At 39.1% G+C, this 13,707-nt stretch overlaps 1 protein-coding gene across 4 annotated transcripts in view; it reads right to left on the bottom strand.

Annotated features, from left to right (window-relative positions):
- LOC132912584 (protein grainyhead) overlaps window positions 1–13,707 on the bottom strand; it is a 162,374-nt gene that overhangs the window by 9,611 nt on the left and 139,056 nt on the right. For all 4 annotated transcript variants that reach the window (XM_060970105.1, XM_060970106.1, XM_060970108.1 and 1 more), the window contains exons 7-9: window positions 6,397–6,656; window positions 4,486–4,654; window positions 284–395 (exon numbers count right to left, since the gene is read on the bottom strand). In XM_060970105.1, the coding sequence (XP_060826088.1) occupies window positions 284–395; window positions 4,486–4,654; window positions 6,397–6,656 (541 nt within the window). The remainder of the gene's footprint in view (window positions 1–283; window positions 396–4,485; window positions 4,655–6,396; window positions 6,657–13,707) is intronic.

The following is a 13,707-nucleotide window of genomic DNA, read 5'->3' as shown; positions in this document are numbered from 1 at the left end:
ATACTACACGGGTATGATCAACGATAGGTATGGTTTTGTAATTTAATCTTACCAACCTCGAGGCGATCCCACTATCGAGCGGCTTGCGTAAAAAATATCAAACGACATATGTAAATTATGCAATGCAACAATGTTATTATAGCGTGAGATTTATTTTTCGTTTGATGAATGCGCGAACTGATTAGGAGGTAATTGGAATGGCCGGTACGCTGCTGGGTTATTTGTTCATGAGGTTGGTTTTAATGATGACTGAAAACTCGGTGATTCTGCACGCTTTACTTACCAGCATCGAGAATACGTTGCTTGACAGAATGTTGCCTTCCGTGCCAGAATTGCCACGCCTTAATCTCGTCTTCTGGGCTCTTCTCTTCTCGGAACATCAACATTACCACGCTCTGCGCGACAAAACATCAAGAAAACACTGTAAGTACTTTATTAAGCGAGATACTATAAGGGCAGATGAATGGCTTCCGCTGACGCGTTTACTTTTGTCTTTCTTATCTTTTTTCAGCAACGGGTTAAACAACTTTTTCGCCGTTACATTTTACTAACTCCTGCAATACCTGTTTCTTTATTGCGACTACTCTGAGGATAGAATTTAAGGGTTAGAATAAAGTAGGCATCTTTTTTCAATAACTATTTTCACATGTTTCTTTTTCTTTGTTTTAGATAAATTTAGTTTATAATTCTATCTATTATCGTGTTCCGCAATTCCATTTGACAGGCTCGAATAGTGCGAGGCAAAATCACTGATCTGTTTACAACCAACACTTGATATCTAGAGATCTAAATAGGCACGGAACTGGCGGTAATAATGATCAGGTGTGAGCGGACTCACATTAAGACAGAAGGTGGTCGTTATGGACGCTTGGCGCAGGGATAAGCATATAGAAACACCGTGCGAGCACAAAAGTGACTATAATTTGAAGCTCGGAACAAAAATACGTATTTATTCCATCTCTTCTTCACTATTTTGACATGTAAAGATATAGAATTACCCCTCCTCTTATTTCTCAGCTGGTCTTTATATTACACTAAAAGTAAATATTATCGCGTTACATTAAAATTAAATATAGAAAATTTATAAGTGCAAAAAAATTAAAAAATTACATGACACAATATACACATAAAGTAAATAATTCGCGAAAAAGTCAATCGAAAATCCAGAATTTTAGATTCTCGTTGGTGTTATGCAGAAGTGGGCTCGAGTGCACACGTGATTACACGGATCATAAATTACACGGTAGCGTATAATTATGTAACGCAGATTATAGATTCCGACATAGACAGGCTACAATGAGCGGTTGTGGCTGGTTGTGGGAGATTTTTCAAATTGTATGCATAATGACGAGCATGACGCGTCTCCCGGTTATCATTTGTCCACAATGATCCGTCGGGTGACGAGACAATACTCGGTCGGTAACGGAACACCGTCGCGGAATCTGCTGACGCATCGGTCGCGCGGCACGCGAAATTCGCGTGAGCGTGGCATCGTTCGCGCGACATGAGGACACGCTCGAGCGAACGACCGCGCGCATACAGGAACGTGTGTATAAATCACGGCGTACCGTATAATCCAGTAGCATAAATTGCACCATTCGACACTGCTAATTCCCAATAAACGACCGTGTATCCCAAGATAACCTTGTTCTCGACGTTTTTCCGTCGGTAACGTGTCTAGCCGAGCGGTCGTGATTCATTGGTAAAAATGTAACGAACGCGTGAGGTGCAATTACTTTGATTAATTGAGAAAGACATAGAGAGACAATTTTGCCGCCATTCTTTTGCACCATTCGCGTTTGCTATCGAGCGACTAATCGAACGACGCCATCTTTCGATTAATATGGTGGTCTTCGATCGTTTATAATGCGTCGCGTCACTGTAATTATGGGTATAACGTTTCGGTATACGAGATTATAGCTTGAGGGCACGAGAGAGTTTTATTGAGTGTTAAACATTGCGTAGTAAACTAAGATAGAAAGCATTTGGAGAGTTCATCGTGATTAATTCAAGAGAGAGATATGTAAGACTGTTAATACTTTTCTCGGTTGTGGGGCTATGTAGAGAATTTGAACCTTTGCGACTGTAGTCGTTTTCGTCAAAGAATTGATTAAAAAGTGATTGCCGTAAGATTCAACGATCTTGAGTTTCGTAGATTCTCAAATATTCCAACGATTACATCAATATTGAAATAGAGAATGCTCGATATAAGGATATAGAGCAGGAGAAAGAGAGAAAGATTTCGAGATTTTAACGAAAAATAATAAAATAAACGTTATTGAACTACAGAGATTTAAGAGAATGTTATCATCGAATTTACAATAGAGGACATTGTGGAGTGTGCGTGACCGATGCGGGTAAATAGAGACCTCTATCGCGTGTTTGTCCAGTTCCTTATTGTCCCGCCGTTTAAGCCACGAGATCAGATAACGTTAACCTTCGCGGACCAGTTTACAACATGTGTCCCCGGGCCGTTTTCGCGGGTTAACGTTTGTACCGTGCGCCGCGTACAGATTGCCGACAAATAATTTAGAATCAGGCAACCGTTCGACGGTGTATCTGTCGGGGGTTTGGCTGATGAAAAATCAGCGTTGCTCAGCCGCCAATGATAACGCAGGCTTCACGTGAGCGTGACATCGGCTGCCGCGACAGAAGCACGCTTCACTGCGCAGACCGGTGCGCACTCGTGTTCGCTAGCGACGCCGCCGGTAGAGATTTTTCGTGATTCGGGTGAATGGGCGAAGAAATGCGCTCGTCGAGGAAATACAAGTTTATCGGCGGACTGAGGTTAGCGTAAAATTTACATCGTAAAGAAAGACGGAGAAAGTGTTCGATACGAAAGGAATCGGTCTGCGCAAGCAAGACAAGGCATGTTAATAGAAACTATATACATACATAGTTTGTAATGCATTTTGGAATATTTTGCATTGTTCCGAATATGTATATGTCGCGAAATATTCAAATCACTTTGCACATGGTTTGATACTTGAAACTTTTGAACTTCTGTGTGTTGATTGGCCTTGAAGTTTTGACAATTTCGTGGCTGTCTTATTATGATATATTGAGTTTAAAAATTGCTTTTATGAAACACTTACAATGTGACTTGTCACGTTCCTCTTCTCTTTATACAAAAAATTTAATACCGATCTTTCAAAACTTTGAAATCTGGTAAAACTCTTGAAGCTCCAAGAACTCAAAAAATCTATCAACATTCAAGACTCAGGAGTTAATATTTAAATATGCGCATCACATTCGAAGTTGAAATTGAGTTTTAAACATAACGAATGGTATACAGTATACGAAGTGCATAGATAAGAGCAAGAACAAGAGAGACAGGGCTACAAGGAAGACGGAGTTGTACGAGACAGAGAAAGCAGAGGGCAGGCTGATCGCCACTGGACATTGACAGAGATAGCAGAGAGGAAAAACAACGGTGCAGGAGTGGATTGGAGTGTAGCAGGAGAAAAGGATAGCGACGAGGTTGTACGTAAGTGCAAATAAAGTGAAATAGTAAAGAGTAACGTAGAGGGGAAGCGAACGGATAAGAGGTGAATTTGTACTCGCGGCTCCCTGTTCGCGTGTGTAGATGTTCGTACGTAGCTAGTTTGCTCGACTTACTACGAACGGCTAGACTCTCGATTAGCAATTAACGAGGAAGTCGTAACTTCTAGCGAAAGAGGTAGAGTAAGGGGGCGGGGGAGAAAGAATCGGCAGCTTTATCAGAATGGAAATTGCTAACGGTGCGCCATGCTGCCAATTAGAGTCGCGAGAACAAACGACCTCGTCCGACTTCTTCTTTCGATTCTCGACGAGCTACGCGAATTCTATCTCTCGTAGGAGTCAAAGCGTAATGCTATGCGCAGTCCTAATGCGATTTAAGAGCAATACCACTGCGTTTCGCGTGACGATATTATAGATCGCGTATATTGCATACGTGTCATGTTATACTTTAGAGTCGCGGGTTTTTTGGCGCCACGTATTACGATGTTTCCTGTGCGCCGCCATTATGGTGAACGCTAGAGGGCGATTGTTAACTTTGAAACGCTCGCAATCAAAGGCGCGTGTGTCTTTTTGTTAGTCAATGTTTGTTGTTACCAGTGTCACGTAACATTTTTATTTCAATTTTTTTTTTAATTATATGTAATCTTCCTTTTTACCTTCGAAACATTACATGCACATGTAATCCATCTGCACCTAATGACATAGCTGTCTTTATACCATTATCGTTTATCGCTAAGCGAAAACGTCGCGTTATCTCATAATTACAGCCTGCTCTGATTACATTTTTATTTTGCCGATTAAGCCTACATCATTCTGAAGTGACCGATTAACTGATTGAAAATTAAAGTTTTCAAAGTAGAATCGGAAATAAAGAATAATTATAATCGTATTATTCGGTAATTATGATTACCTACGTAATTGATGACAGATTTATGGTAAATATCAAAGATACAAAATTTCCTTTTAAATGTTGCTTAGCATTACCTTAACTGTTTGCCCAGCCTTTAGAGTTGGCTTGTCCGGATCAGGAACGTAGTCCAACGTGATCCCATAGAATTGTCCCTTGTTGATGTATGTGATTCTGTCATCCTCGCGACGTTGCGACGTGCTAATTGGTGACTCCAGGTGATACTTGAACCCATAGGCGGAGAATCTGCGTTCAGACCGGAGTATTATTACAAATTGTTTTTGTATCGATTTGAATAATTTGACGTAGGTATATTGACAGTTCTAATAACATATTGATTTATCAACGACCGATTGTAAAAAATGTATCAGAATTCGATCATGGCCACAGCGCGTGCGCAAATGGTTTTACTGATTATTTTCTTAAGAAATCTCTAATCTTCATATATTAAGATATAATTACGGTAACGTCGCTTATAATTAAGGCGATGTTTTTTTTTTAATCGGTCCTAGACAAACAGGGAAATAATGAGTTTATAATTACACGACGTTGACAGTGTTATATGGTTTAAATATAAACTTAATTTTAAGAAGTCGTTTCTCGAATCCGAATATTTGCGATTCTCGTCGCATACGTCAGTCAGTATGACGCAACTAAGATGCATCTAATTGTCTTCGAATCTTTTATACCGATTCACGTGCACACTAAGAAACGCTATGTTTTTCATTACGATCTTGAAATCTTCACTTGGCATTTTTAGAAAGCCAACAAATTTCGTACTTCCTCGAATAAAGAGTTGAAGATCAAATTCAATTATAATTCCGGCTTTGATCGCCAAATTACAAAATTGAGGAGTACTGGGCATAAGTTATATCTAAATATGCTGAAGCAAAATAACTAAATATATGTATATAAATATATACGTATATCAAGGAAAACAAATTCATGATGCAATAAGTTAAAGCGAATCATCGTTTTCACCTTTCACGACTAAAATTTCCAAGCTATTTTCTAAACCCGATTACGCGACGAATATGTGCCCCGCTACCAGTTTCTCCCGAGACGAGGACGCGATTAACCTAGGTTAGCCACTCTAAATATAGTTGCGCGAAAAGCGAAATAAAAGGCACGATTATCCTTATCTGAGTGAAGCTTTTCCACGGTGGCGGCCTATCGCGCTTACAACCATCGAACTTTCTGCCGCCGACCTATTATCTTAATCTTGCGCGACGACACGCGTCGCGGTTTTGTATTCGCCGCGTTTTTTCCGTCGCGCTGGTCACCGGGTGGAGAACAACCGGGACAGTGCGGTGCGTGCGAGCCGATAACCGAGCCTGGCCCGGGTGAACGGCCTGCGAGCCCCTCTGCTCCTGTTCTCCACACCGACGCGCGACGCCTACCTGGTAAGCTTATTACAACTTCTGTGTAGGTTACGAACCAACGTCTTCGTCTGTTCCTAATGTCAAGAGATTCTTTCTACTTGTTTTCATTAGCGGAGGATGATAGCGTTCTTTTCGAGTATGTGAAGAGTTTTAGGGTTTGGCGATGTTTCAAAATGTTGTTGGGGAGATAAGTGAGACAGGGGAGATTTTGTAAATTTTTGTTGTCGATAGACTCTTTGATGTTTTCATTGGCGGAGAATAACGATGTTCTTTTTGAACATGTCAAGGGTTTTAGGATTTTTGAGGAAATTTTAAGATTGTTTGTAAGATAGGGAAATAGGGAAGATTTTATAAGATTTTCTTCGAGTTATCATTTGCACAGCTGCAAACTTTCTGTTCAGAAATAATCGAATATTTTGCTACATCGTAATACTACGTATACCAAATTTCTATTGAATAAAATTCATAGAATTCATTTATGGTAATATCTTCCAAGTCTTCTGAGATTATGAAAAATAGTATGAGTAAAATTTTTAAAATTTGCTTGAACGTAAAAGACGTCTTAGATAATTTTTAAATAATAGAAATGCCATATGAAATACTTACATTTTTGGTATCTGTATTTTATCCGCGTCGTTTTGTCTGCCGAAATCGTGCCAAGGTCGCGACCTCGGAGGATTCGGGTTAGGGTTCGGGTTGGTCGCCGCAGAGGAAACCAAAGCACCGCGTTGCACTTGTGCTTGTGCGTGGCTTTGCTGTAGCTGCAGCTGCAACGGTTGATGGTGTATTACCGCGCCGCTTTCGAGGACAACAGCGGTTCCAGCAGCCGTTCCACCGGGACATAATTCCGTGTAGTCGAAGGAGGACTGCGTAAAAAACCAACGTTTTCCATCAGTAATTCGTTAACATATAATCAAATAAGAAGTAACAAAAGTTCCATGGTTGTGTTTAACTGGATAACAAATTTACCTAGTCTGATCATACATTTCCTATTTCCCTTATGGCCAGCATTCGATAATTGCCGGTCTCTAAATAGAAATTATACATCTCAGAAATCTGCCGTGAAACGCTGACAAGCATTCACGCTCGTTTCCTCAATTATTAACCCTTAACTGATAGGGTCAAACGCGGGTTGCATAACTAGCAGCATCCCAGTAACGACTACTCTCTGATGAACTTTAACGAACTACGCTACCACGCTTACTTCAATATTGAGTTAATTTGTCATTTTCAACTTGATTGTAGACCTCTGCTGTGTACGTTAATAAATCTCTCCAAAAGTTCAACAATTTCTCCAAACCTGTCGATAAGTTAATCTACAAAAATCGTCCGATGAAACCCGTCAGCACTTCGTCCAATTAACGATTAGCTGTATATCGAGTTAATTTGTTACTTTCAATTTTAACCATATTCCTGTTGACCATATATCAATGACTTTCGCAAAAAATTGGACAATTTTTCTAATAACGTGACCTACAAAGCTTATTCAGAACCTGTCGGCAATTCTAACTGTTTTCACATACACATGTTTCTCACAATCAGCCATTTGGTTTCACTGGAAGAAAAGGATCGAAGGCCAGGAGTAGAATAGGCCATTGCGGTCTCGTAAAATTGAACAGGGCTGGCCGCACGCGCTCCCACCGGTGGTTTCTTAATAAGCGGCCCAACCGAATGGTTTATTCCCTCGTACGTCTTCATGCGAGAATTCTCAACGAACATTGGGTAGGAACGTAACGCGGTTACTGTAGCTCGTTACTCGACCTGATGAACGGCATCGCGGAAGCCATCCATCGAGCCGGGAGAACCGACGAGAAGCCAACAGAACCGAGAAGCAACGAGATCGCGTCTGCCGCGGTTTTTCGCCGACCAGGACAACCCCCGTCTACCTTGCACGTTATCCTGTTGAATCAATAACGTGGTTAACCGCCATCCATAATTAGAAATAATAACATCCCCGCGTTTCCATCCTTATTTCATTCGTTCCATGAGTTCTCGACTAATTACGTTGGGAAGCGTGTGCGACTCGAATGGTTCCCGGTTTAATTGAATTTATAGCAGATCCACGAACGAACCAGATCGCAGAGCAAACGATGAAAAACGAATTATACGATCGTACGATCGATCCGCTTTGAAGGCGTTTGTGTACGCGGCCAACGCGATCGATTATCTTAAATATCGTCCGACGATCTAATTTTTTTATGCGCTTTTTTCGCTCGATCGATTCGTTGAATTGCGTTCCAAGGCGGAGTTTTATTAGAGGTCTGTTATTGATCGTCTCTCACTCTTTGCATAATTGCTTAGTATTCACTGATAATTGATCTTCTACATACGATGTTGGAGCGTGTGTAACGTACACGTGTCGCCACGTGTTTTTGCGTACAATCATTCTGCGATATAGATGTTTGATTCTGCGCGATCATGATACGACGAATTCTAACTTGTTATATTATTGTAGATTGATGATGTTTATACGTTTAGGTATGGGAAAAAGGCATAACAATGTCGAGGTTACACGGAACGATATATAATATGAAAGAATATATAACGTATCCAAAGTGAAATACACGTGTTACATTATTTGAAATAAATATGTAATTTAGGTCCAATATCACTAATTACGTTCATAGAAATGTAAATTTGCATAAACATTTGCCGTGTAATTATGAATATTGCGCTTACCGTGGACAAACAACGTAATTAACTTTTTTCCGATTTGTCTGACCAGTCAATATATGCTTTATTATCAAACAACGACTCTTTTTCATCCTTCGTCCTATTCTTGGTCACGATTCGGTGACCAAATCGTGGTGGTTTAGGATTTCTGTTGTTCAATGAACGTCTTAACTCTTTGCACTCCTATGTCGAGTGTGATATGACATCAGTTTTCATCTCAGGAGCTCCTTTGTCGAGTCCCACTCGACATTCTTTCAGCCTTGCCTTTTTTTGTGAAACGTGCGAAAGAAAACCAGGATTGCATCCTGGATTCAAAATTGAATTGTTTCAAGATATATCATACGCTTAAAAATTACAAAATACACCAATAGTGTGAATAAAACTAGTATTTAAGTGAATTTGTTTCTTCCTTTATTTATTTAAATTGTCTTATTTTTTAGTTGAAGTAAATTTCAAATAAAACACTTAAAAGCGTTGGGAGCTGCTGGTAACGAAATTGAAATAAAATTCGGAGTGCAAAGGGTTAAATGGACGCTAGATTCTTGAACAAAATCGGTACGAATGCAATGGGTGAAATTCTCTAAGATCGCCTGAACGAAAAACTCGAAAGATTCTGTGAGAGATCGTGTTTATTATAATTCCAAGCACCGTCTTATAATACGAAATTACGAAACGCAGGGAAATAGCTAAATTGTTGTATAGATTCTGATCGTTCGATTAATAAATACTCTTAATGATCGGTTTAGTGACAGTGATTTTTCCACGTGCCTGTCATGAGATTGATTTTTTCGTTTTTTCCTTTCCCCATCGATTTAGTAAGTATTTTTAGTCGTTCATTTATTCTCGAACGGTGAAACAGGTTCAAAATTATGCCACCTTCGATTATCTGTTTTTCGTTCTGCTCGATATATTAAAACGAGAACTTTCGATTACGAAGAATAGATTGTCATTGAAAGCTGCTCTTTTTTTAATCGTGAACGATTTAAGAACGTTATATTATACTTTGATCGTAGCATATTCTCTTAATCTTTGCCAGAGTCAATCTGTTCCACTTCATTGGCGACTGCACGCTACTCAAATTATGCTAATAAAACGATCGAATTAGGTGGTTTTAATATATATTTTACGTAAATGGGTAATCCAAAGAAGCACAAAAAGTTTGCAAATTTTACCAAATTTACGTTCTTCTCCAGACCAAAGTCTTTTATTACATCGAAAAAGGGAAAAGACAAAGACAAATTTCTATGAATTCTATCGAAAAAGTATTCTTTTTTTACTAATTGCACGAACGAAAAGATCTAAAATTCGTTACTTCCATAATGGTTTTAGTGTTGACGTTTCGACAAAGGCTGTCATAACGACATCGATTTCAACTTAAAAAAAAGAAAGAAGAAATGAAAAGAATTTTGTATTTGTGAAATTGCACATCTGTCCGGTTACCGATGGTCTTTTGTTTCATTGGACGCGTCGGTTCGGTATCTCCGCAGCCCGTAACGAATATTACACGGTACACATGTAGACACGTTGGAACGCCGCGTGCAAGCGAAAACCGTCGGGGATTTAATCCGTAATTACAAGCCTCTCAGCTTGCTGTGTCTAATGCAACGTGTTCTCTTCGCTTTGCTAGCTGGCTCATTCGGCTCTATTGCGGAAATCATCGATTCTCGTCGAGTTTATCCGAAATTACGTTATTCTCGACGCAAGACTAAATCAGCTATCGAAAATCGAAATGAAAAGAGGAACGAGAGGATGCGCTAAAAGAGAAGAAGGAAAATCATACGAGGATTAAAAATTGTATAAAAATAGTTTTACACAGTTTCATGAGAATTCTTTGTACATTACGATATATCCTTCACATACTGTATATCGGAAAGAGACAAAGAAACGTAAAGAAGAGAGAAAAATATAGGATTCAAAGGAGCGCGTAACACGGTATGAAATACATATGAATATTTTAATTAGGAACTTGGCGAGAGATAAACCGGACGAAACGATTCGCTTTTATTTCCAGCCGCGTGCAAGCAGAGCAGAACGGAACGCGTGTGCTTTCTAATTCGTAATGTCAACCGCAATGCTAATGACTTACTCGCGCGGATAAGCCGCCCGTTGCCCCCGTCGAACGATTAATGTTTCCGGAAGCGGCCGATTACGCGTGACAACCGAGAGTACGTGGGAGTGATGAATCGCTTATGGTCACGGCGAGCGGGCCGGCGCGGCTTCGACGGCGGCGAAAATTATGCGTCGAGGCCCCGAGGGCCTGACAATTTGCCTACGATACGGACGATTCGACGCGGCTCGATTCGTTGTTTCCGCGCGGTTTTCCTTCACACGCGAATCTTCCTAAGGGAACTTGTGATTTTTTCGCAGCGCTACGACGAACGGTTTCTTGTCGCAATTATGCGTTCGTGACAGATCTACAACTGCCGGATTCACAGATACTTTGTAGTTTCTGTTTTTGAGAGTGCAGCTTTTGAAATCTTTTATTTTGTGGCCGGATGGAAGAAAGATTTTAAATTGTCGTACTTTTTGTTTGGCTGATGTTGGATTCTTAATGTAATTTTAATCGGAGAAAATTGAATATCGAATACGATATGAATCTGATAGAAATCTGGCGAATGACTTTATAGTGAATTGCTTGGTATAAATGTCTGTGATATCAGTGTGATATTAGAGTTATTAAAGAGCTTGTAGATGTCCTTAAAACGTAAAATCAATGTTTATTATCAGTTTTAAATAATGTATGGTATGCCGATATATATACTATAATTTTATCGATAAGAAGTGTACTTCACTACCGATAATTTCTACCGATAATCAGCATTAAAATTCCGTTTCGAACTTTCTACGCTTAAACTAAATTGTAACTCGCATCGAAGCAAATATTTCCGATATGGAATCGTATTAATCTAATCGTAGCAATTTGATTTTACGTTGCATGGATTTTTCTACAACGATTTCCAGTCGAATGAAATAAGATGGAAATGTGGCGAGGGAGAGGAACGTGGCACTTATTACACGATTCTCATTGATTACAAACAAACGTGACGATATTCCTGATAGATATGCGTTGTTGATTATGCAAATCGACCAGTATCGTTACCAAGCCGTGTAGTTCTGCTTCAGAGAGTGCGTAGAAAATTATCGAACATGGAAGAGCTTATGTCTGCATGATGGGATTGCGATAAACGTTTAAGTCTTGTCTAATCAAATGCTGTCCTTCCATTTAACAACTAGGAGGAAGACGGAAGTAATTGGAAAAGAAGAGATGTTAAGAAAATAGAAAAGGAAAGCAAAGTAGGAAGAGGAAAAGGTGTTCGTAGCAGACGTATCTTTGCTTCTGTTAATTCTAGTACGTCAACAAGAATGAGCTACCTCGCATAGAATCGTCATATCCTGTCTTTCGTTTCGAATCTATTTTGCTGAAAGTTATTATTGTAACTTATTGCCAAACTCTAGGTATCATAATTCTAAATCTACTTTGCCAAAACTTATTGTCAGTCAGAAGTATTGATCGTAAGAAGTTTCCATTTCGCGTGATTTTTTTCACGAAGTTTTCGTTATCTGAACTACAAAAATTAATTGGATTAATTATATTTAACAATTGTTGCAAATATCAATTAATCCTATAGAGATTTGCGATCGATCAATTGGATATATACGAAATGCTTTTGAAGCTGCAATCTACAGCTGGAGTTTATAGTTATTCAAGAGTACGATCCTTGGATAAATCTAGTCTATTTGAATTATTCGAAGTAATTAGCATTCGAACAACGTTTGAACACTGACCGACCTTGTTTTATGATGGACTTAATTGGTCGATATATTAGATTTTAATGGAGATTGCGATAACATTCCTCGAGATCGAGACGTTGAGATCAAGATTCGAGGTGTAAGATTGATCTCCTTTGTGTCCATAGATCGTGTATATCCTACGCTCGGAACAAAGAGATTGAATTTCAACACTTGCAACTATTATCTCGTAACTATGATTCAATTATTATACATTTTTCTTCTCTGAAGACCTAACTTCTACATAATTCACCTCGCCAAAAATGAAACCAAATCTTCAAGTAATTGTTACAACTAACGCTTAGCTATTGAACAACTTTTTTCCCAAATATGAAAACTCATCTAAATCAAACGAAGATGCAAATGTAAATGATTTGTTCAATTAACTCTACCAAAGCTTAGAAATCAAAATTAAATCATCTCTCTCACCAACGCAGAGTTTTTACCGTGAACGATAATTTTATTCAAATTGTATTTTCCAAATTGACGAAGATATCGATACAAAAATTTTGTACATCGTAAAAAAATACTTCTATTCGCTATATATCAAAGAGTTTTTGATTGTTATTAGGTTGTCTGGAAAGTTCTTTTCGTTTTTTAAATAGGAGGTAAGTATAAAATATATTTCCTTCTGTGTACCTTTCTTAAATAATGTATGATGCTTTTCTACCATCTTTTGCCATCTCTCCGGAAGTCTCATAATGCCATTTTTCCAAAATTCTCTTGGCTTACTTTTAAAATATTCTTCGAGGCCGTTTTTCACTTCGTTTACTGATTTGAATTTTCTATTGTAAAGAAAATTCTTTAGCGAGAGGAACAAATAATAGTCCGATGGTGCAAAGTCTGGAGAGTATGGAGGATGTGGTAAAACATCTCAATCAAACTCTAGAAGTTTCGTTCGCACCGCTAAAGAAACGTTATCGTGGTGGAACACGACGCCACGTCTGTTCACCACTGCAGGACGTTTTGTGATAATAGCTTCCTTAAGTTTTTCGAGTTGGGTGCAATATTTTTCACCATTATCACAAATCAATAATTTGATCATTTGCCCTTCCGGAAGTAATTCGTAATAGAGGATACCCTTCCAGTTCCATCAAATTGAAAGCAGCACCTTCTTCAGGTGAAGTCCAGGTCTTGCTACCGTTGGAGGACACTTATTTCGACTCGACCAAGATCGCTTCTACGCAGTGTTGTTGTAGAGAATCCAACTTTCATCCCCAGTAATTAACTTTTTTAAAAATGGCTCCCTATTGTTGCGTCGAATTAGCAAATCGCACGTCAAGATTCGATTCAGGAGATTGCTCTCTGTTAGTTGATGGGAGACCCACACTTCGTAGCGATTAATGTACCCAAGCTTTATTAAATGTTCGCAGAATGCTTAAAGCATCTGCTATCTCACGAACACTAGACCTTGGGTTTTCATCGAGGTGGGCCTTGATAAGGTCAGTATCAGTG

This window comes from Bombus pascuorum, chromosome 12 (genome assembly GCF_905332965.1).
Source record: "Bombus pascuorum chromosome 12, iyBomPasc1.1, whole genome shotgun sequence".
Classification (NCBI taxonomy): Eukaryota; Metazoa; Arthropoda; class Insecta; order Hymenoptera; family Apidae; genus Bombus; species Bombus pascuorum.
Note: the sequence above shows the minus strand (reverse complement) of the source record. Positions and strands in the feature narration are given on the sequence as shown.